The sequence below is a fragment of the Ochlerotatus camptorhynchus genome, unplaced genomic scaffold (assembly GCF_037179485.1).
Source record: "Ochlerotatus camptorhynchus isolate MF236.1 unplaced genomic scaffold, CSIRO-AGI_Acam_v1.1 ptg000050l, whole genome shotgun sequence".
NCBI classification, from domain to species: domain Eukaryota; kingdom Metazoa; phylum Arthropoda; class Insecta; order Diptera; family Culicidae; genus Ochlerotatus; species Ochlerotatus camptorhynchus.
The window spans coordinates 1,265,746-1,289,784 of NW_027040540.1; the positions used below are offsets into that span (position 1 = coordinate 1,265,746).

The 24,039-nt window shown below is 38.4% G+C and overlaps 1 protein-coding gene across 1 annotated transcript; it reads left to right on the plus strand.

The window, feature by feature from the left end:
- Window positions 1-5,394: 5,394 nt before the first annotated feature.
- Window positions 5,395-22,044, plus strand: mdy (midway). Its single transcript, XM_065239103.1, has 9 exons — window positions 5,395-6,248; window positions 7,740-7,898; window positions 19,885-20,013; window positions 20,080-20,171; window positions 20,239-20,400; window positions 20,564-20,710; window positions 20,828-21,162; window positions 21,225-21,391; window positions 21,454-22,044. Exons 2-9 carry the CDS (start codon window positions 7,783-7,785, stop codon window positions 21,773-21,775), a joined length of 1,470 nt encoding a protein of 489 aa, XP_065095175.1. The 5' UTR covers window positions 5,395-6,248; window positions 7,740-7,782; the 3' UTR covers window positions 21,776-22,044.
- The last annotated feature ends 1,995 nt before the right edge of the window (window positions 22,045-24,039 follow it).

Consider the following 24,039-nt stretch of genomic DNA (forward strand, 5'->3'; position numbering starts at 1 on the left):
GAGGAGATTTTCAGCCAGACGCTGGTTCATCTCCGGCGACTCAAACTTGAAAACGTAAGAACACTCGCGCACTTCTGTTCTCCAGCCGATTCGTAAGCGAAATGGACGAGTCAGATTGATTCCGGGAGCAAGACATATCTTAATCACCTTAGTGAAATATCTTAAGGGAAATTAAAATAGGTCATCTTTAAAAATCCAATTTCTTTATTTAAAAAAATTGCTCCAAACCATTAGAATGGCGACCCATTTCATGGCGCCTCCAGAAAGTATGTAAACTTACAGCAGCTCAATGTATGCTCGAGCTTTTATAGCAAAGTCGTAACCTCACAGGGATAATCTTATCTTATATACACGATTGACATATTTCATTTCTAGAAAAAAAAAACTAATGTAAAAGTTAAACTAATTCCTTATTAAATTTAATTTAAACGAAAACTATTTACAAAAAATCGTAACACGTTACAGTGGATCAAGATAGAACAGTTCTTCCGATATGTATTGTGGTCCCCAATAACTGTGCCAAATTTGAATGAATTCGGTTATGATCTGCATATGTTGGAGATCTTTCAAATTTGTCTAGAAAAATATATGGAAAACGAATGTAAACTATTCACACAGACTTTATATATATATATATATATATATATATATATATATATATATATATATATATATATATATATATATATATAAAACGTTGCCGTTACGTGGCGCTAGCATCACCTGCTTTCCATTTTTGACCGATTTGGCGCTAGTTTTCTGTTGAAAGTTACCACTCAGCGCTACCGGCACTCAGTGTCTGGTGTAAGTTGTGCAACACAAAGAGGTTTTTAAGTGGGGAAGTCTGCGTTCTTGGCGCTTAAGTCGAATAGGAATCTTAACACAAGTTTTTACAGAAATTTAGTTCGAGCCTCAACGTCTGTTCTCTGTGATATACCTGTAAATTTTCTACCTTATTCGACTCTTATTCACTGGTTTCGTTCGTATTCGCATTGCTTATATTTTCTTCGATGAACACAGAATTGAGCAAAACAAACAGCTGAGCGTAACATGAATGATTCTGAGGTTAGTAGTGTGGATGATTCATCTTTTATTATTTTTTCCATGCTGAGCCTTTTACGATGACCTGAATGAGAATTTTGCAGAAAGAATCACTTTTAATTTTCTAGTTTTAAACATACATCAACACATCAACACATCAATTCTGAAATCTGAAGACTGTTTTGAATAATATTTTTAGTTAACAGGCAGCACAACGGTCAACAGATGAGCTACTTACAGTTTTTATTTATTAAATACTTGATATAACGATTGCCAGCAACGCCGGTTGGACGTATCCTATGGCTTACCCTCCCTACTAACAAAATTCCCTTTTCTATTGTTGATCCAGATTTCATTTCTACAACACCTAGCTAGACTATCAGCACAAAATTAAAATGAAAAAGCACGGTCAGAACGAAAGGCTGGCTGTAGGTTTTCTCGTCGTTGCTTTGCTCATCACTTTCAATGAAAGTTACGCCAATTTTCGAGTTAAACGAAACCTCATTATGGCTTTCAATCCTTTTCGCCGACACTCTATCACTGCTCTTTCGATTTGTTTAATATGCGTTATGTTCCATTTTTGTTGATTGTTTTTAGATACATATGTGAAAATTAAATATATTACATGTAATCTTCAAGTGTTTTCACTCGAGAAATACTTTAAATATATATTTTCGTTTTCCGTCATATACGTCTGTTGATGTGTTTCATGAAAGTCGAAAGTATCAAAGTCGAGCGCTCTTTCTTTCGTCCGTTTCACCGAAGCTTAAAAGAAAAACCAGTGGAGCGACGGAAGAAAGAGAGACAAACGATTGAACATTTGTTTGTGGACGCCGACTGAGGTTCTAGAATGCTGCGAAGCTGTTCGACTTTACTGATATTGTGACGCCCTGGTACTCAGTACGGAAAACAAGATCGACGGAAAACAAATCAGGGGAAAAACAGCTCCACTTTCAATTACCATAGAGCTGACTGGGAGCAATATTGAACATTTACGGAATGTAACTTCGATCCAAACATTCCTTGGCAAACCAGAGATAAAATTAATTATGCTCTTGAATCTCTGACTACTTCTTTAGTTGAAGCAAGAGCTGCCTCAGTACCAAAATGCTCGGTTAAATTCGATTTAATTATGATAGACGATGATCTTCAGCTCTTGATCCGTCTGAAAAATGTCCGTAGGAGGCAATATCAAAGAACACGTAAACCTGCCATGAAATTTGAACAAACAAATTAGAAAGTGATTCACTGCCCTGAGGAACAACACTTTTGAAAATAATGTACTGAAGTTAGATCAAGTTCCAAACCCTTTTGAAAGCACACAATAAATTTGGAAAAAAAAACCGCAAAAGCCTATTCCAGCACTTCAGGGGAAGTCTACCGCTCCGAAAAAAATATTACGTTTTGATTTTTCTAAAATATTGGAATTTGATTGATAATAGCGCTATGTTTGATACCCACTTTTGATTATTGAATGCAGTGATGTTCAACAAAAAACATAATTTTAGAGAATTTGAAAAAAATGTAACTAACAAATTGGACACAGACCATGCCGTAGCAATTTTTTCTCTTATAGTTTTGACCCTTGGTAATCTGCGAAAAATATAAAAGGGTGAGATTTCACTGAAATTTAAAGAACTAAAAATATTTATTGGATAATAGCTATTAAAAATTGACTTTTTTCAAAAATATCGTCGGGCGACCTCTAAACAACATTTCTAAGAGTTGCCGCCTTACAAAAGTTTGTTTGTAACACCCTTAGCTATCATTTGGAGGGTGAGCCCCTAGATTTCAAGACAAAGTGCAATTTTCGGACACCCTACTTCACATCCATACGAACTCGATTTTTGCAGATGAGCTATGGTTTTGGCTATGGGCATTCAACTACTCATCAACTCTTAAGAGTTACCAGTTTAATACGATCAAACAAATCTAAAGGCTCAACTGGAGTTTCTTTTTTAAACATAGAAAAGTATTCGACAGTGTTTTGAATGAAGTTTTGATTGCTAAATTGAAAAAGTTTAATTTTCCCTCTATATTATGAAATTAGTTCAAAACTATTTAACTGACAGAACTCTGCAGGTAAATTATCAAAATTCCAAATCTGAGTTCCTCAGGGTAGCATTCTTGGGACTATACTGTATAACACAAATCTTTGTTCGCCGATGACACAGGCATTTCCGCTAATGGAAGAAGCCTTCGTGTTATTTGCGCTGACTGCAGAAAAGTATAATTATTTTCTCTTCTAATTTACAAAAATGGAAGATTTGTCCCAACGCTTCCGAAACTCAACATATAATATTTACACATAAGCCTAGAGCTTCCTTTTTGAAACCTAGTGGTAGCACATAATCACAATGAACGGAGTTCCAATTTCCTGGTCAAGTCTAGTTAAATATCTTGGATTAATACTTGACCAAAAATTAACTTTGAAAGATCACATTGAAGGCATTCAAGCCAAATGTAATAAATATATAAAATGTTGGTATTCTCTTATAAACCAAAAATCCACACTTTGCCTAATGAATAAACTACTAATATTTAAACAAGTTTTTAGACCGGCCATGCAGTGCCAATAGGGTCTAGTTGTTGCACCACCAGGAAAAAAAGCACTTCAAAGGATTCAGAACAAAGTTCTGAAGATGATTTTTAAGTTGCCTCCTTGGTACAGTACTACCGAGGTACAAAGAACTTCGAGTGTTGAAACTTTGTAACAAATTCCCAACAAAATAGTTAATAATTTCCGGCAAAGATCTTTTCAATCCTCAATTGCAACGATTAAATCCCTTTATTCTTAGATAAGATTTAGGTTTAGTGTTTAGTTTTAAGATGTCAATTGTTATACTGACATGCAGTTGCCTGTTTAAAGTATTGAATTGTCAAAGTAGGAACAATGTAAAAACACTTAGATATCATAACAATTATGACTGGTAAGTTACTGTAGTAGCTGGAGCACCTACAGCTGTGTTCGATAAAATAGCAGTTCAAGCCGATTTTCATACAAAATGGTCAGCTTTGACACGATATAACTTTGTTAACTTATGATCAATTGAGCTGATGAAAAGTGAATAATAGCAGTTTTTTATTTGAAAATGTACTGAAAATATTTTAAACATTTTTAACTATTATGTACATTTGTTAATTGGGTGGGGATTGTTAGAAATTTGAGAAATGTAAAATTTAAAATCTCACAATTAAGCTGAAATGAAAATAATTAGTACTGCTATTATTTTGAACAATTTTACCTGGTGTCTCACTTTCCGGCAGGTGCTTCCAATAATTTTATATTTTATAATCGTAAAATTGAACATATTTGTAGTTCTTTGGCGAACGTTTCAGCTCAATTGATCATAAGTTAACAAAGTTACATCATGTTAAAGTTGACCATTTTGTTTGAAAATCGGCATGCGCTACTATTTTATCAAACAAAACTATCGGATAAAATGAAATGTATTTTATTTAGAATTTGAAACAAATAAAGAATTGATTTCTTCAACTCATCAAATTCTTGTCTTAAACTAGGTTCAACCGCTAGGTTTAAGGTAAAGAAATCGGTCCCATGAGATATTTGGATTGCCACACTACTTTTGATGATTTGCATTAAATGCTATGCAGTTTTTTGATCACGTATGGTTTTCAGTAATTTAAGATAACCATTTACAAAACTCCATCTTACAGTACTTGTATGTACTCTTCGTTGAGCATCTTATGCTTTAGTACTCGAAAGCTCCGCTGCAAAGCTTACCAGTCGTACTAAAATAACCGACATCCCAAACTTTTCCAACATGTACCGACGAAGCCTTCATTACCAACATTCCAAACTTGAAACGAGAGAAAGAGAGTCACAACACAATGTGTTCACCCTGTGTAAAAAATTCCAAACACCACACCTCCGGTGCGCTGGTGTGCGTGATCCAAACATAGCTTCGCATAAAGGACAACAACATAAAACATCTGTTTACGAATGGTTTGCCGGTATGTTTCCGTTGCTCATCGTATTCGTCTCGTACATATAGATGACGCCGGGTGTTTTGCTTCTGAAAAACGTGCAATTAGCAATTCACCAACTTCGTCGGCACAATAAATTGAATAATGAAGCTAATTTTTCTCCAAGCGAATTTCATTACAAATTTCGCGAATATCAAATTTATGTTTACAAATAATCACGCGTTAGTATCACTTGGCATGCCGGCTTACTGTAACTACTACCAATTCAAGTAAACAAACAGAGAGTGGGAACCAACATTTTGCCGCTCTCTCTCTCTCTCTCCACTCATATAGGTACTTAGTAGTCCATCGAAGGAATAGCGTGCACACTCCACCTAACCGGACCGGTCATTCTATCAATCTCTCAGAACCCTCGATGTCTCACAGTCCAGTACACGCTTTCGTAATGTTTGATGGTTAGTTTCGTCATCCGCAACCCCATCATCTGGCGTTGGTAATACCTAGTGCAGTTAGTTGGTGAATATTTACTTCTACCACAGCAGGCCCCGCGCTCAGTACAGCTCTGGATGCCGTAGTATTTAGTGTGTACGTATATGTTCGAAAATTCCGTGCAACGTTCTTCCGATCGCTTCCATGTTGTGTGTTTCACTGATTAACTGAGCAGCAATAAATGCCTTGATAGTGATGTGCTGATAAGCACCAGTGTGCTTCGGTTCGATTCCGGTGTTGATTCTCGCCGGGGAAAAAAAAAAAGTGAAGCTGCTTCAGAGTGTGCTTAGTTCGATTGAAGCAGTCACCGTGGTTACAAGTTACAAGTGAAGTACTGATAGGCTCAACAAAAATAATAACGCGTACATTGAGCTCTTTTGTGTGTTATATAATTCCAGGCCTATGCAGGATGTGTGTTTTTTTCTTATTGTGCCCGTGTATAACAATAGCAAAGGAAGCAATATTGTTCTAAACGAAGCGACTCATTGTGCATAGAAACAGTGATCCGAAGTGAACTATACAGTAATGAAGTTGAACTTATATTTTTGATTAAGACCGGTCGCAAAGTTCAGCGTCGTTGAGCGCGTCTTGTTGTTATTGATCTTCCCCCCCACTCAGCCCAGGGGAAAACCGGTTTTAGCAACTTAGTGCCTTTATCACACGGAACCGACCGGTGGCGGTGTGCCTTGAAACGAGGTCACGAGATTTAATGATCACCAGCAATTAGAGTGTATTCTTTTTTCCGCGTACTATACGCAATCCACATCAAGGTGAGTGTCTACAACTACAGCACGTGTAGGAACATTTAGATTTTAGATCGTTTGATATGATGCTTCTCGCGCAATTTGCGGTCGAAATCAGCGGTAGAAAGTGGAGGAAAACAAAATTACGTCACTAAATACGGCGTAATTGAATTACGGGCAGCTTGTGGCATGGAAGGATGTAAACAAAAAAGTATCGCACTAGTAGAGCTCGGGATCGAAGGTGGTTCGCATCGATGGTTAGTGATATGACTATGGCTATATTTCACCGGTCAAGTTCAATCAATTGATATGATATGAGCATTTTTTTTCTCTCGGGATTCAAGCTTCTTCTGTACAGCGATCACGTCCCTTTACGCATGCTGTTTTGAGAACTTCCACAGCTATGAAATGACAGTTTTCTAAGTCTAACCATTTATGCATTTGCAGAGTTAGTCCAAAATGAACCCCTGGGGCTAAATGATGGTTCTCCCCTATATAGTATGCGATAAATGCTCATACCCTGGGAGGTCTTCTAACCAAAAAACATTCCTTTAGCCAGCCGCTTTCAACATGGTTTTGCTCCACAGCTGCTTACTACCTGAGCTAACGGAGGTCTATTGTTGACGAATGCATTTTAAGATCATACTTGCAAATTTCAAATCCTACCCTTTTTCAGCGATAAGCCAAACTCAGTGCAGACATTCGACCAACAGAAACCAGGTGCAAGGTAATGCTTAAAACGTGACTCCTAAAGTGATTCAATGATAAATCACAATTGAACGTGTCACCTTATCTCAGCGGAGAACTCAAAACCCACATAACGTGCACTTCTGCTCCATTTCATTGCTATTTATATTGCAAGCTTGAGAATCTGGTTCACAAAAACAAGCGGCTGGATATAACCACACACAAAAGCGCGCCGGTAATGCCATATATCGAAATGCAAACAAAAGACCCTGAACTTGCATTGAACTGACCGTCCCAAACGCTTACTGTTACTTTGTTGTTTGTGCGTTACTTTCGATGCACACGAGGACCAATTGATGGTCTAATTTCGGACAATTTGAAATTGTACCTTTCCTGTTTGTATACAATGATGGTCATCAGCTTGATTGAACAAATCGTTTGTTTCACCACGGATTCTCCGGTGAAACAAAACTCAGTTATATCTAATCGACCGAGCGTTTTGGTTTATCTTGCTTGGTAATCTTGAGATTTTCCCCTGAAGATAATATCATTATAATACCGTGTAGCGTATACTTTGGTGACATTTGTTAGATGCATTATCGATGTTTCTTTATGACGGGTTCAAATCCACGCCAAGGCACGATCGGTATCTTATCGCACATGCCGCCACAATAGGTTTCCCCTAATGCGTATCTATGCATTTCAAATTAGTAATAAAAATAAACAGATTCGTGTCTCCAACCGCTTCCTTGATCAATTGCAAATTGATAAATAAAAAAAAATGATTAAAAGAGTACCTACTTAACTGCATGTTGCTATCTTCGCACACAGGTGTAACGTAAGCCAAAGCATTGACAAAGAAGACCTCGCGAGGATGTCCCACGACACAGATGAAAACAAAGTTCGCTATCGGCGGACACAAAGCGTGACCCGGGCAGAAGAAATCACCAAGAATGAATCCAACCAGCGGAAATCACAACCGGACAAACCGTGAGTATGCACATATCCAATAATCACGACCTGCATGGCTCACACACACACGAGTCAAATATGAAGTCGGGGTCTCTTTCCCAAAATCCAAGATCACGTGCTGACCAGCTGATCGTTGGAGACACCACGTGTAAACCTGCACGTATCTATTTACATTGTACATTGTCCCCGGAACGGCAGCTATGCATCTTATCAGTTGTTCTACATAGTTACTCATTCTTTTCAATCGCAGATTACCATGGTTTCGAAATGAGACTGTACGTCTGGGTGCTTGATAGGCCACTACACCCGGCTGGCAGGCACTAAGCGCCGCCGATTGATTGTGTGAGTGTGGGGATGCTTTGTCATCGTCGTCGGCGTCGTCAGCGTCGTTCCCGCCTCGTCATCGTTTGGTCGTCATGTATTTGAAAAGGAAAAGTTGAATTCCTACACGTTGTAACAGTTTGATTCACCCGTATCGAGTTTTGGATTGTTCAGTAATTGGTTGGACGACTTATGTCAAATGGATTGGAATTGAAGACGGTTTCGATAAGATTAATTGCTGCTCAATATTCCATCAAAATGCGTGTTGATTGTTTATTCTGAATCCGATTGATGGGATCGGGAAAGCAAATTATTTATGCATACTGACCAATAAGAGTATGCGGACGGGCCTGGGGTTGAACTCACACGACCGAGCCGAGTCTTTTTCTGTTTTCGACCTTTTAAGAAGTGTAATAGGAGAACTGTCTGTGCTGAGCGCTATTATGTAGATTCCTGCACTAGAATCTTCGAATGCTATAGTAGAAAAGCACGAAGAAATTTTGGGAGACGAGCGCTCCACAGTGGTTTCAAATCGGGTCCTGATTAACCTCCAAAAGTTACAACTCATTTGGTTAGAAACAGACTTTGCACAAACCATTTGAAGTTTACTTGTAAATTACTATGGGAAATCTTAATTTTTTGTTCATTGCCTTCTTGTCTTTTGCCATATTGAGCTGCGAAACAGTTCGATTACTATTCTTATAGAAAATTTTCTCAGCTACAACTTTGCTGAAGATCATTTCTATGTAAAACGAGACAGGAAAAAGTTATTAATTATTTAAGAGATTGGTAAACTTATGACATGATCAAGCAGCTGCTCTGTAGGCAACACTGTATTTTGCAGTGTGACATAGTAGCCATGATTTTTGTGTCCTATTCAACGCCCCAGAAACACCAATGTTGCCTGCTGAGCAGTTGATTGAGCATGATCTTAAGACATCAGCACATTGAACCTTTGATAACTTTCGATTCTTGCGTTTAATCAAAAAGTGGTCATCAGTAAAGTTGTAGCTGGGAAAATTTCCTACAGGTACAATTGAAAGCTTTTGAAGCAGACCGATATGGTGAATTATTAGATAGACATGAACAAAAATCTTGGTTCTTCCATAGTAATTCCCATACAAACTTCAAATGGTTTGTGCCATCTCAGTTTCTCACCAAATGGGTTCAAATTTTGAGAGGTTAGTCAGGATCCGATTTGGAATCGTTTAAGTATTGTGGAGCAAAAATTTCAAATTTTGCATCACTCTAATGGGCATTATGGACCCCATACACACAGTGATCTGGTTGACAACCATATTGGGTTGATGCTCGATTGTATCGTGTGTTGGGGCCGATGCTTTTAGAAATTATCTACAGCACGATTGAAAAAATATCTTGAAATTTACTTTCACTAATTATGTTTGTATTACTTCATGGGTGAAGTTAACGATTAACATAGTTGGAAATGCTTAGCGACAAATATCAGAGTTAGAAGTTAGGCAAAACACTTTAAAAGAATGCGGTGTCAGCATTTTATTGAAAATATTTTAAATAACATTTTCCCAAATTTTGGTTTTTGAAATCTGCACCACCTTGCTTCAGTCGTCTAAGTGATGGCATCCCCGGCTTGAAGCGGTTTGCGGGCGGAAACGATTTGCAGCCGGAGGTAGTCCTAGAACAAAATGGATAAAAGTTTCACGAACTAGAATGTTTAAGCTAGTGAAGTACTTTTGAAAAGAGTGGTCTGATTTTCAGGCAAAAATATCAAATATGGGTCATTCCAGCTCAAGTTGGTAAAGAATTTAAAAAAGTTGTGGTCGATGTCACCGATTTGAGCCAAACTTGGCCAAAACGCTTATTTTGGCATTCTGAACAAACACATTTTTTGATTTTGCTCTAAAGTGCCTAGATCCTTCTGGGCTACAACCCTGTATTTTCGAGATTTTTAAAAATTTCAACTTTCAGAAGAGATTACTCCACAACCAAGTAAGCTATTCGTGATCTTAGAACGTCAATTTGAAGGTTTTGTAATTTAAATTATTATAAATGTACAAACCTTTTGTTTTTGTTAAAGTAACTGCAGTAAACAGACTGATTACCGGCAGGTATCCAAATTGTCAAAAAATGGCCTATTTTCACCATGGGCGGGATTTTTTATTTCTTAATATTTTGGGCTCAAATTGTCACCACTCCTTGGAAAACTCTTGTACTTGATGTGTTTCCAAGGGTAAATGATTTGGACAAATAGTTTTTGAGATATGACCAGATGAGTGAGTGGTAGTTTTGAGCTTTTTTGATGGAAAATCAATACCATTTTTTTTTTCTTGAATTCCTTAACGCCGATGGCACAATCATATTTTTATGTTATTTTTCAAATGTTCTGGGCAGGATTCTCAATATATGAAATCATAACTACCTCATTTATTTACTTCTGTCCATAATTTAATTGTGGCCCTAAAAGTGAAAAATACGTTCCTATGTAATACAGCCAAAACGTGAAGTACGATGAAATCAGATAGATTAGCAGATATATAAAATTTCAGTTGTGAATGAAAGCTGCTACTTGAGTAATTAATCTCTCGAGCAAGAATCCTTTTTTTATTATAGTTATAAAGAAAAATAAACGTTGAACTTTCATTTTTCATTTTTTGAAAACAAACTTTCCATTCATGAACGTGACTGTCATGTTCTTTTCTTCTACGCATTTGAAGCTACGCACAGGAAGCAGTTGCAGACTTATAATTATGTTTAAGTATTAGTATAGATTTTTAGGCTTGCAAAAACAAAACAAGTAGTAAGTTGTGTTTGTGCTCAGAAGACAAAATTTGCCTGTGACATAAGAAGAGGTATATTTTCAACGTTGGGAGCACTTCAAAAATTGTTTCATCTGACTTGACTGGTAGCAAACAGATATTTATGTAAAATCGAATCGCAAGTATGTAAAATGAGTACCATCCTCCGAATAGCGCGGCGGGTTGTACCATTTTCGCATCACTATTTCTCGGTTGTCCTCTAACCAAGCCAACAGATTAATTGTAGATGACTAATTTAGAGTACTATAGCACTAAACAGCAAACAAATGTAATATCGATCAACGTAATTCAAGCTGATGTATGAAATAATGATGTAATAGCAAACAGCAGATACAATATTACATCAAAAGATGTAATTTTGTTCGCAAAATCGATGTACATCGTATTACACAACCGGCGGAATGACCTCTGTTCAGTTGTCTGGATGTAATATTCAACAACTTTTTTTTCTGTGTAGTAAAGAAAATAGTTAGATTTTCCAAAAGACAGAAATAACGGTGGGCGGTGCAGTAAAAACATGGTACATAATGGTTTAAAAACTTATTTTGAACTATGGGTTTGCTGACGATACATGACAGTTACGTTAACAGTTAACTCATGCATTGATTTTGGCATCGAAAGCTCTCAATTATTAACTGTGGAAGTGCATTTTGAACACTAAGTTGAGAGCACGCAATAAGCTAATATGCGATAAGCAATAAGCTTCAAATGCGTAGAAGAAGAACATGACAGTTACGTTCATGAATGGAAAGTGTGTTTACAAAAAATTAAAAGTAAAGGTTCAACGTTTATTTTTTTTTATAACTATAATAAAAAAAAGCATTATTGCTCGTGAGATTGCTTCTAAAAAAAATAATTGCTCAAATAAGGGTATTATCGAAGACAACAAATCAAGAAGACTGGCAACTCTTCCATTTTCTCATACGAACGCTATGAGACAGGTACAATCGCGTCATCTGCCGCTCAAAGGCAAATGCTTCGAACGAATTTGATAGCAAAGATTACATGCTCAGAAGAAAGGTTTGTGTATTTGCTAATTTTTCTCTGCGTTGCTTTCACCTTCACTCAAGCGCAGCGCTATTGTATCTGTCTTCTTGTCTTCTTGATATCATGTATTCGGTATTATTCAAGTAGCAACTGTCATCCACAACTAAAATTTTGCATACCTGCTAATCTATCTGATTTCATCGTACTTCTTAAGCACGTTTTGGCTGTATCCCATAGGAATGTATTTTTCACTTTTAGGATCATAATTAAATCATGGACAGAAGTAAATATATGAGGTCGTTATGATTTCATATAATGAGAATCCAGCCCAGAACATGTGAAAAATAACATAACAATATGATTGTGCCATCAGCATGAAGGAATTCAAGAAAAAAATATATTAAATAGCATTGAGTTTTCACCAGAAAAGCTTAAAACTACCATATCTCAAAAACTATTTGTCCAATTAATTTGCTCTTGAAAGCACATCAAGTACAAGAGTTTTCCAAAGTGTGGTGAACATTTGAGCCCAAAATATTAAGAAATAAAAAATTCCGCCTATGGTAAAAATAGGCCATTTTTTTACAATTTTAATACCTGCCGATAATCAGCCTGTTTACTGTAGTTACTATAACAAAAACAAAATTTGGGTACACCTATAAAAATTAAAATTAAAAAAAACCTTCAAATTGACGTTCTAAGATCACGAATAGCTTATTTGGTTGTGGAGTAATCTCTTCTGAAAGTTGAAATGTTTAAAAATCTCGAAAATACAGGGTTGTAGCCCAGAAGGATCTAGGCACTTTAAACAAAATAAAAAAGGCGTTTGATCAGAATGCCAAAATAAGCGTTTTGGCCAAGTTTGGCTTAAATCGGTGAAATCGACCACAACTTTTTTAAATTCTGTACCCACTTGAGCTAGAATGATCCATATAATCGTACATCACAAAAAAAAAAAACATTTGAAGATAAAGACAAAAACTCAGATACTTCACTAGAAAAAAAAAGTATGAAGAACAAGCTACAAAAATATCAAGTCGATTAATTAATTCGAAATATGACCTTCGAAATCGAAATTTGGGGAGGAATTTTGAGGGTTAGCTCCCTCGGCACCACTGGCAAAAGAGATGATCGCCGATTTGCTCACGTACCAACGATGTGCGGAAACAGTTCTATCAATTGTTTCACACTTAAGTCGTTATCTGACGTAAGCATCTAGTCGAAAATCCGCCATTATTCGGGCAAAAGTCCTAAACAACAGCTATACAATCTACACTAGACCACCTACCCTATAGAAAGCCATTCAAATTTTCTAGATTCATATGTTTTAAATATTAGTTGGAAGGTTTTAAGAACCATGATGAAAAGAGTATTGTACGTAATAATCATGAAAATTTGATATTTGATATGGGGAATAAATATTAAAACTAATAACCAGCCCCATAACAACTTGACAGCTCCCATACATGTTAAGTGTAGCTGAAAATTTGTAGTTCCATGTCATATTTGAATCGCAAAAAGATGGTCTTGGGTCTTCGTCCTCCATTTGATAACATTATTGTATTCAATCAAAGTGTTTTGTTACTTCTTACGAGAAATTTGCGATTTTCAGAGTTGGGAGGAAATGCTAAACTAATACCAACATGACCCAACAAACAATTGCCCATTGAAGAAACGACTTCTTAACGATTTTATTCAACTGCATGCTTAGTATTATTAAGCATCGTGTACTATTTTTAATAATAACTTCTATTCAGGTTTTGTTCACACAAATCTTGAGAATTTATGCAACCACAACGTCGAAATATTTGGTGTTGAATAAGGTATGTTGAGAAGCTTTTCGTCGACTTACAAGAGTCGTAACAGAGCCTATTCGATCAAATGTTTGATTATTCAGCGTCTATTAGACATCATTACTTCCTTAAACAGCGATGGTATAACGCTTGATTCTCATGTGAAATAATGTTTAATTAGACACTATTATACATTTATTGAACGATTATTCAGCTATAGGATAATTAATCCGAAAATAAGAACGGCACAGAGAGCAGGAGTTTTCGTTAGTGATTGTTGTGTCATTTTATTTCTGTCGAAGCACGCACCCACCACACAGATACTAGAAAATTTATTCCATACATACATACATACACACAACATGTCATTAGATGGTATTTAACCATGACCTTCCGATCACCAGCCGATTGCCTTGTCATCTGAGCTATCCTAGAATACTTCATATGGATAGCTAAATAAGCAATAGAAACTTGAATCTGAATACTTATCAGCAGTGATGCAAAATATCATGACACTCACGTGACACTCGTCTTCGCATCAACCGACTATCGCTGACAGATCGTTTTGTCACGCAGTGAGAGTTAGAGCCGTGGCAAACAACAATCACCAGTAATGGTCGCTGCTCACAAGCAAAACGTGACACTCGCTGCTGATGATAAAAAGCAGAACGAAAACAGTGAAGACTTCTGCAGTACGATCATGAGAAAAAGCGAAACGACAGAAGAAAATGAAAACAATGCCTACGCATTCCAAGTTCGTCTTGGCAGGCGCGACTGTGTAAGTTACAAATAAAGCAGGCAACATGAAACGGAAGCTGTTGGGCTGACTCACCAACACACTCACATAAGCAAGCAAAGCAGCAACTGCTTCAAAACGAGCACAGATGAGTGTCGTGATTGTCGGGAATGACCAGATCGGTGATGGATCACAACAAAAGACGACATTCACCAGTTGCTTTTTACTTCTTTCGTCAACATGATGGAATGTCATGGAGAGAGCTTTGACGAGCACATTGATAGGAATGTACAAAGCGTTACTACCATCAGCTGTTTGGCGATCGTGATTGTGATAGGTCGCAACTCTGCCTATCAGCAACCCCAGCCGTAACTCTAGCTAATTCAAGAAGATGTGAGAATGATTAATTAATTCATAGTTGTTTTACATGAGACCAATGTTACCTCTCCATCTCTCCAATATTGATGGAAAGGATACTGGGCTATTCTTTTCGATAGATTGATGAATTGGTTGTCGTGAGTGATACGATTAATGTTTACGATTTAAGTTAATTAGGCGTAGAAAATAAATAAAAAAAAGGGTTGTCACTATGTTACCAATTTCGTTTTGTTGTTAGCCTGAAACAGTCATGTGGAATAATTAATGAATACGCCATTTGTAAAGCAATTACAAAGCATGTAATTAAAACATGGACGCATAGTGGTATAAGAGCTATTATGCTGACTGTATTCACCTTTATTCAGCAATATTGTTAAGCAATACAATGGAGCTAAAAAACAACTATTAGTCGTATAGTAAAGCATGTTATTAAATCAGTTGAAAACAGTCGAATTAAAGCGTCAATGTATCTGCTAATTACACTTATTCAGTATGTTAATAGATCAAACTTCTGGTGTTGAATCAGCAAGACAGTCATCGTTTGTATAGCTTTTAATAAGTATATTAATCAACGGCGCCGGTGGTGTAATGGTAAGCGTGATTACCTCTCACCCCAGCAGGCCTGAGTTCAATCCCAGTCGGCGCCGCCGGGATGTTCTGAGGCATAACATCTCTGATCACGCCTTCCTTCGGATGTGAAATAAAGCCGTTGGTCCCCGGTTCATGAGTTGATAGGTCGATAGGTAGGGTCCAGGTGTGGGAGCTGCCTTCCTGGCACGTCGGTAGCATTGATGCTCAGCATTGAAAACAAGATCGACGGAAAAAACGAACCAAAGGAAAAAAAAAAAAAATAAGTATATTAATCAAATCAGAGCAAACAGCGGAATAAAGGCGCATCTATCGATCTCAATGGGGTTTTTTCAGCACATAATTTGGCAACCCGTTTTATTCAGCATTGTACCCTGTTATAAAGCATTTATTCAAAATATATGCCTATTTGTGACTTGTGATGGGAGAAGAAGCACTCCCGACCCACTAAACCTTACCCTGTGCTCTAGGCACTTGCCCTCCCCGGGACCGCCCGAAAGCATTACGTCATGGGAGGGGGCCGGTTGCGCTATGGCGCATCACTAAGTGTTGTGTCAGACGTGACACTCGCTACTGCACAGTGAGCAGCTGTGCAGGGCTTTCCTCTTGTTGATCGCTGTTAGTTGTTCGCCTGAGTTCTAGTGCAGACGTGATAGCCAGCCAACTGTCCAGGGCCAAACAGGACAGATGTGACCGCTTACTAGCTGCGTGTGCTAAGCACTCTAAGAACCACTTCTGCCTTTGCACAACGACGGTTTGTGCAGGGCTTATCAACCTCCTGGGACGAGCTGGATGGGGCTCCAGCGTCCTTACTCTGCGGTAGTTCGTTTAGCCGCAATATCTCTCCCTTGGGTTCGATAATTAACGTTTCCAGGGCACACCACGAGCAGGCGAACTACTGAATGCCCCGGTGGTGTAGTGGTAAGCGTGATAACATCTCACTCCAAAGGGCCTGTGTTCAATCCCAGTCGGTGCCGTTGGGATTTTCTCAGTCATAAAATCTCTGATCACGAAAGAATGCAAAGCGGTTGGTCCCCAGTCCATGAGTTGATGGGTCAATAAGTAGGGAGCTGTCTCCGCAGCGTCGGTAGCATTTAAACTCAGTACGGGAAAAAAGATCGACGGAAAACAAATCGAGGAAAAAATAGCCGTATCTGGCAAACTAACACACCCCAGTGTCCCCAACTTTATGACGATGGTGTTAGCATACGTGGGCGAGTGAAGAGTTTCAACAATATGGATACGAATACGGATACGGATATTTGAAAATTCACTCTTGTTTTAAAAGAATTTATTAAAAAAGTTTAGACTTTAACTCCAAGTAAATTATGTGAGCTCAGGGTACTATATAATGTTTAAGCATCTCTGTGGAATTCCAAGTCTAAAAAGCTTCCAGGATCAGTGAAAAATACCAAGGGTGCATCTCCAGAGGAATTCTTAGAATAATTTTAATGGAATTCCGAGGATAATTTCAAGGGCATCACGAAAAAAAATTCTAAAGAATTTTATGGAAACTTCCAAGTATAATTTCAGAAGAATTTAGAGCAAGATAATTCTGAACTTTAGATCAGCTAACTTATTGAGGTTGGATAATGGGGATACAATTCGCTTCATGCACTACTATTAAACTATATATTCAGCCTGATGTTAATCAGCTTTGTACACCTTAAATCAACCAATAATCAGCTTCTGTTCTTACTGTTCAGCTTCAATTGTTACTTGGGATATTTTGATAGCTTGATTTGTTAAATATCGTCAGTGTCTGTGTCACTCGTTGCATTTACGGCATTAAGTTCTTCTATATTCACTGCCTACCTTTCTAATTACAAACAGTGACAGCAGTAGAGACAAGGAAGACGAGATTTTTAAGAATAACTCTAGGTAGATGTGGGGTACGACGACGTCGGAAGTATTAACATTTGTATTTCTGTGTTTTGTCAGTTATATTGCACTGAAGTTTCAGACTGAACTGCACTTGAAAATGAGAGGAATGTTTTACTGTCACCAGTTGTTGTTTATATTTGCATTGCTGTATAATACTCTTCCGGTTTCTGTTATTCAACTTAAATTTGACGTGCTTCAAGATAATGATCATACCTTTTGCCACACACATGCTTAAATGGTCCAGTAGATATGGTTGACGCCTGTGAATCAGCGACTGCCCGGTCGAATCCCGAAGTGCAAAGGTAATTTTTAGACTTATTTAACAATATAAATATGTAAATCCAATTAGTCAGCAACAAGTTAAAGCAGTTCCATATAAATTCATAGGATAAGATACGGTCTACAATTATTATTTTTGAAATAAAACTAGAAGACTGAACAAGGGTTGGAAAATACTGTTATTTAATGCTTTAAAAAGCTTATAATGTATATTACTGTTAAGCTTTTGGCTGATTAAAATCACCAGATTTAGATGTTTAAAAGCTGAACAAAGGTTAACGTGGTCTATGTACAGCAATTATTCAATCTATTGCTGAATTAAAATCGAATAAACAACACTTGTTAAGTATCAAATTGTTACCTGGATTGTGTAACGCATTGCTGATTATAGGAGTTGTGTTAAGCTTAAATTAGGCTTGTTTAATCTTTAGATCAGCTAACTTATTGAGGTTAGATAATGGGGATACAATTTGCTTCATGTACTACTAATAAACTATATATTCAGCCTGATGTTAATCAGCTTTGTACACCTTAAATCAACCAATAATTAGTTTCTGCTCATACTGTTCAGCTTGAATTATTACTTGGGTAGTTTAAAGATGTATTGTATAGTGAACAAGAAATCTTGGGACTGTAAAGATTATTCAATTGTTTAATAAAATAAAGTAATTATTTCAAACAAAAATAATTCTGAACAATATTTCTAGACAATTCTGACGTGAATTCCTCTGGAATTCTAAAGTGAATACAAACGAATTTCAAATAGAATAGAAATAGCTTCAGGTAATTATTAGAACAAATATTTTATTTTATTTTTATTTATATTGATCTGCAGATAATTTCTGGACTGTTGTAATTATATTTTCAAGGTGCTCCCAGAGAGAATCTGAAACTGATTTCAGAATAATTCTGAAATAAACTCTGTGAAAGGAAATGATTCTGAACGAAACGATTGAGAATATTCCAATTAAACAGCATTGAGCGAACGCAGAGTCAAATTTGTCCCAGGAAAAAAGTAGCTGTCTTACTAAGGGCCTATTTAACCGGCTTTTGATGTTATGCAAATATTATATCGTACAACTGGGAAAATTTCCAAAATTCCGGGAAATCGCTAATCGGGAAATTTTTACAACAAGCAGAACCTTTGAAATTAGTGTATTTGAAATTCGAATTTAAATAGAAAAAATTTGAAACTCACGCAGAAAAGGATTTTTCAGGTTTTCTTCAGAACTAATCCACTGATTTCCAGAGCTTATATTCAGGTCACAACTCGGCGCCATTTAGAACTACAAGTGGGGCCCATGACCACTCTTAATGTTGATCTATAATTAGTTATCAAATATTCATTTCACAAGTTTAAATTAATTTTAATAACACAAATACAAGTGATTTCGAACGAATGTCGGGGCTGTAGGGTCAGTTCCATAAATTGGTATTTTTACGGATTTTCCCGGAGACCAGCTTGTGGAATTCACGGCACTGCTTCTATTTCTTTTACTTCAGTAGCTCCGAGAACTGAAGATAATCAATGACAAACTCTGATAATTAAAGATAAAACCGGAAATTTTTGTGGAAGTAGATATTCTAGGAAGCTCCAGAGTATCATAAAGTTTGTAATTTCCAGAAACTTCCGGAACCTAAGAAGCCAAACAAAACTTTAAGATCAGAGAGCAGGGTACTACTGGAACACTGAAGGCTTTCAGAAATTGTAGTATTTAATGTTTCAGAAATTGTAGTAATTTAATTCTTTAAGTCCCTAGTTTCTGAAGCTCTGGTGCAAGAATCTCTGGTCACCATAAATAGTCCCAAGAATGACGAATATCTTTTAGTTCCTCGTGTCGGGATTCTAGCTTTCTGATGTTACATGTTGATGAGTATTACAGGGTATTACTATACATTTATCTAAGACAAGACGGGGATGTTTTAATATGGAGTTCTTGAAGAAGAAGAAGCGCCTAAACCCACTCTCACTTTTCCAAAATTCCAACTACTGTCACAAATTCTATACTCTCCCCCCCCCCCCCCTTCTCAAGAGTGAACATCATTGTTGGACCACCTCTAATACTTAATTCTTGAAACCCGAAAAGTGTACATCCATTTTACACAAGCAAATCTTCATCATTGCCCCCATTGATCCCCATCTTGTCAGCATGCAACGATGAACATGTCCCATTTATACAACGTTTATCCTTCCAGGAACCTAACCCATTATCGTTTCTCTCCTTTTTACTCACATCTTCCAGATGCCACCGGCCGCGGGATTCGCTGTTCTCCTGGAGCTCGGGCTTCGACAATTTCACCGGCCTTGTCAATTGGGGCTTTCTACTGCTCACGATGGGAGGTTTTCGGCTAGTGTTGGAAAATTTTATAAAGTACGTAGCTAATTTACTCCCCCCAGATTATGTGCGGGTTCTTATGCTTGTTTTCGATCTTGCCAGATACGGTATCCGGGTAGATCCGGTCCAGTGGTTCGTAGTGCTCACCGGAAGAAATGAGGGCCAGGGATATCCTTCGTTGCTGTTGGTTTTGTGTGAGTGAAGATGCAATTTTCGTGACAGGAAAGTATTATTGACCCTTGATTTTTTCGTTAATTACAGACTCGATAGTTCCTATAGTGATATGTTTGATGGTGGAGAAAGGTTTGGCATCCGATGTGCTGATGGAAAGTGCCGGCATGGTAGTGCACGTAGTCAACATCCTCGTGCTGGTGCTAATTCCCATGGTGGTGATACACGTCAAAGGGCAAGCATTCAGTCTCGGTAAGTGCTGTTTTAGCTAGTAAATTAATCACCTTCAATACCGGCGTGATCACGTAGGAGATTGCTTAATTACACAAAGCAAGCGACCGAGCAGCCTTACACTTGATATTTACGACGTAGCACCGTTGACATCAGGTTATTCAACACATGTTTCAATTTTCAGTTGGCGCCATGACGGTTTGCTTCATCTATTGCATCCTGTTCCTGAAGATGTGGAGCTACGTTCAGGTGAACCTGTGGTGTCGCACCCGACACAAACAACGCAGGAACCGATCCGGTCGCCGACAGAGCATTTCCGTAGCTCAACTGCGTAAGTAAGGCGCACAGTCTAGTCTCGCCAGTTGCAAACACCCGTTGCTAATTTAGTATAATTAATACAAATTGCACACTTACCGGTTTGTTTTTCTTCCCCGCGATCTATCACTAGAAAACGAACGTGAACACTACGGCGATGGAAACGGCGTGGCGTCTGGTGCCGTGAAAGACAAAGTACCGCAGCTGGTACACTATCCGGACAATCTACATCTGAAGGATCTGTTCTACTTCCTGTTGGCACCGACGCTCTGCTACGAACTGAACTTCCCACGTACCTCTCGCATCCGAAAGCGCTTCCTGATCAAACGGATTCTTGAAGTGGTCATCGGAGTGCACATCGTCATGGGGCTGTTCCAACAGTGGATGATTCCCTCGGTGAAGAACTCGTTGGTTCCATTCTCCAACATGGATCTGACCAAGACGACGGAGCGGTTGCTCAAATTGGCGGTATGTTCGAAACATAGACGTCCTTGCAATGTAAAGAACTCAACACTTTACCTATTTTACAGATTCCCAACCACTTGATGTGGCTCTGTTTCTTCTATCTGACCTTCCATTCCTTCCTGAACCTCATGGGAGAACTGCTTCACTTCTCCGACCGCAACTTCTACAGCGATTGGTGGAACGCCAACAACATCGATACGTTCTGGAGGACTTGGAATATGCCAGTTCATAAGTATGATTAAAATCAATTTCTCTTCTATGCCATCCAACTCCAACTGAGTCCCTGAATTCCAGGTGGTGCGTACGACATCTGTACATCCCGGTCGTCGAGATGGGCTACTCCAAGATCTCCGCATCGGTGTTCGTATTCTTCATCAGTGCCTTCTTCCACGAGTACCTGGTTAGCGTACCGCTGAAGACATTCAAAATTTGGGCCTTCATGGGTATGATGGCTCAGATACCGCTCTCTTTCGTGTCGCGATTCATGGAAAAACAGTACGGAGCCCGCTGCGGAAACATAGTCGTGTGGGCGTCAATCATTCTCGGTCAACCGTTGGCGATTATGATGTACTACCACGATTACGTGATTACGCACTACAACGAGGTGCTGGTATGATTCGACGGATGGATGAAGAGCATCAACCACCAACAGTGCTACTTATAATTAGACAAATGTTCGAGCGACGAACATTCTAGCTGGAAACGAACAAACGATACATATCGGTAACTAAAATAATAAAAAGTAGATTGGAACGACGGTACGCGAACATCACGTGTCTGAAAGCCATACATCACATGTTATGTCATGCATTTTTCTAATAGCTGGTAAGCCTTTTCTCTGTACGTTTATTTTTTAATAAAACAAAATATTTTTGTGGAAAATAAACGTATTTGGTGCCTATAAATAGCCCTAAAATGTTTAAAGAGAAACATCCTGTCTTATATTTAGGAGGAAGCAATACATCTAGAATTAGAGCTAACGATAAATCCTGATTGAGTCTGTAAAAATAAAGCAGGGCTGATAGCGAGTCACTTTTTAGTGACTTGATCACTTTTATCAAGCCAGTCACTAAAATGTCTCCTTTTTCAGGCCAAATCACTAGTCGCCTTTTCTTGCCTTTTTCCAGAACTTCAACGGATAATCCACGTTCATAATAATTTTGATAAATGCGCTCAAAAATATGCTTATTTTTTGGTAATACAACAACAATAGCAATTAACGCAAAAGTTTTTAAGACATGACAATCAGTTTTAAAGAAAGTGCTTTACAATCAAATCCATTAAATGTTGAAATTTAAAACATACTTAATTAGTGGTGATGAACCTAGTCCAGAAGTGGCTAAAAACCACCTTCATAAAAAATTAAAAAAAAAACTTTCTTAATTTTGGTAAATCTAAGACCTAAAAAAAATTCAATGTTGTGATGTTTCGTGTTCCACGAACAAGTTCAAGTTATTGGAAATTTTCAAAGTGCCAGAATTAAGGATTTTTTTTTATTTTTTTGAAGATTGTAATTAACTTTTTGAAAGATAAGAGATCTGCAGTGAAGTCCCATTAGCTTCACAACAATTGTAGGAACATTACAGAAGTTCTGAGGAATGAAACGCAATGCTGATAATTTCAGTTAAGCTTCATAAACAAACTGCGAAAACATAAAGACTGTACTCGAAAAAAATGTAGCAGCCAAAATGATCACCAAATTTCATTGTAAGTCGGATATTTTTGAAACTCTCAGGGAATAAATAAGCACATGTTAGCTATTGTTTGCAAAGTTGGTTTATTCAACCTCCTCTCCTAGGCTAAATACCCGCTTACCTTACCAATCAGCCTAAGGCCTTATTGTCCTCTGCTGTCCGAAGAAGTCGTCTCCACTCTACTCGATCCATGGCCACAGTTCGCCAGCCTCGTAGTCTGCGAAGAGTTCACAGGTCACCTTCTACTTGGTCAATCCACCTTGCCCGCTGCGCGCCTCTTCTTCTTGTTCCTGTTGGGTCGCTTTGTAGAACCATTTTCACTGGGTCGTGCGGCATTCTTACAACGTGCCCAGCCCGCCGTAGTCGCCCAATTTTTGCAATGTGGACGATGGATGGTTCTCGCAGCAGCTGGTGCAATCCGTGGTTAATTCGCCTCCTCCACGTTCCGTCATCCATCTGCACTCCACCGTAGATGGTACGCAACACCTTCCGTTCGAAAACACCAAGGGCGCGTTGGTCCTCCACGAGCATAGTCCAGGTCTCGTGACCGTAGAGGACCACCGGTCTAATCAGCGTCTTGTAGACAGTCAACTTCGTGCGGCGGCGAATTTTATTCGACCGGAGCGTCCTCCGGAGTCCAAAGTACGCACGATTCCCTGCCATAATGCGTCTTTGAATTTCTCTGCTGGTATCATTTTCGGCGGTCACCAGTGAGCCAAAATACACGAACTCATCGACCACCTCGATTTCGTCACCGTCAATCTGAACTCGGAGGGGGGGGGGAGGCTAAAATTGTCTTCCCTAGAACCTCTTCCTTTCATGTATTTTGTCTTTGATGCGTTGATGGCAAGTCCAATCCGTCTAGCTTCAGCCTTCAGTCTGATGTACGTTTCCGCCATCATCTCAAAGTTCCGTGCCATAATGTCAATGGCATCGGCGAAGCCAAGGAGCTGGATGGACTTCCTGAATATCGTGCCACTCGTGTCTATCCCAGCTCTTCTGAGCACACCTTCTAAGGCGATGTTGAACAGCAGACACGAAAGTCCATCACCTTGCCGTAACCCCCTTCGAGATTCAAAGGGACTCGAGAGTGTCCCCATTACTCGATCAACGCACATCACTCGATCCATCGTCGCCTTGACCAATCGCGTCAGTTTATCCGGAAGTCCGTACTCGTGCATAATCT

Excerpts from the sequence above, each read along its gene's own strand:
- mdy (XM_065239103.1), top strand. The coding sequence starts at position 7,783 with ATGTCCCACGACACAGATGAAAACAAAGTTCGCTATCGGCGGACACAA. Across the intron at positions 20,172-20,238 it reads TTCGTTGCTGTTGGTTTTGT|ACTCGATAGTTCCTATAGTG; the intron begins GTGAGTGAAGAT and ends CGTTAATTACAG. Across the intron at positions 20,401-20,563 it reads AGGGCAAGCATTCAGTCTCG|TTGGCGCCATGACGGTTTGC; the intron begins GTAAGTGCTGTT and ends TTCAATTTTCAG.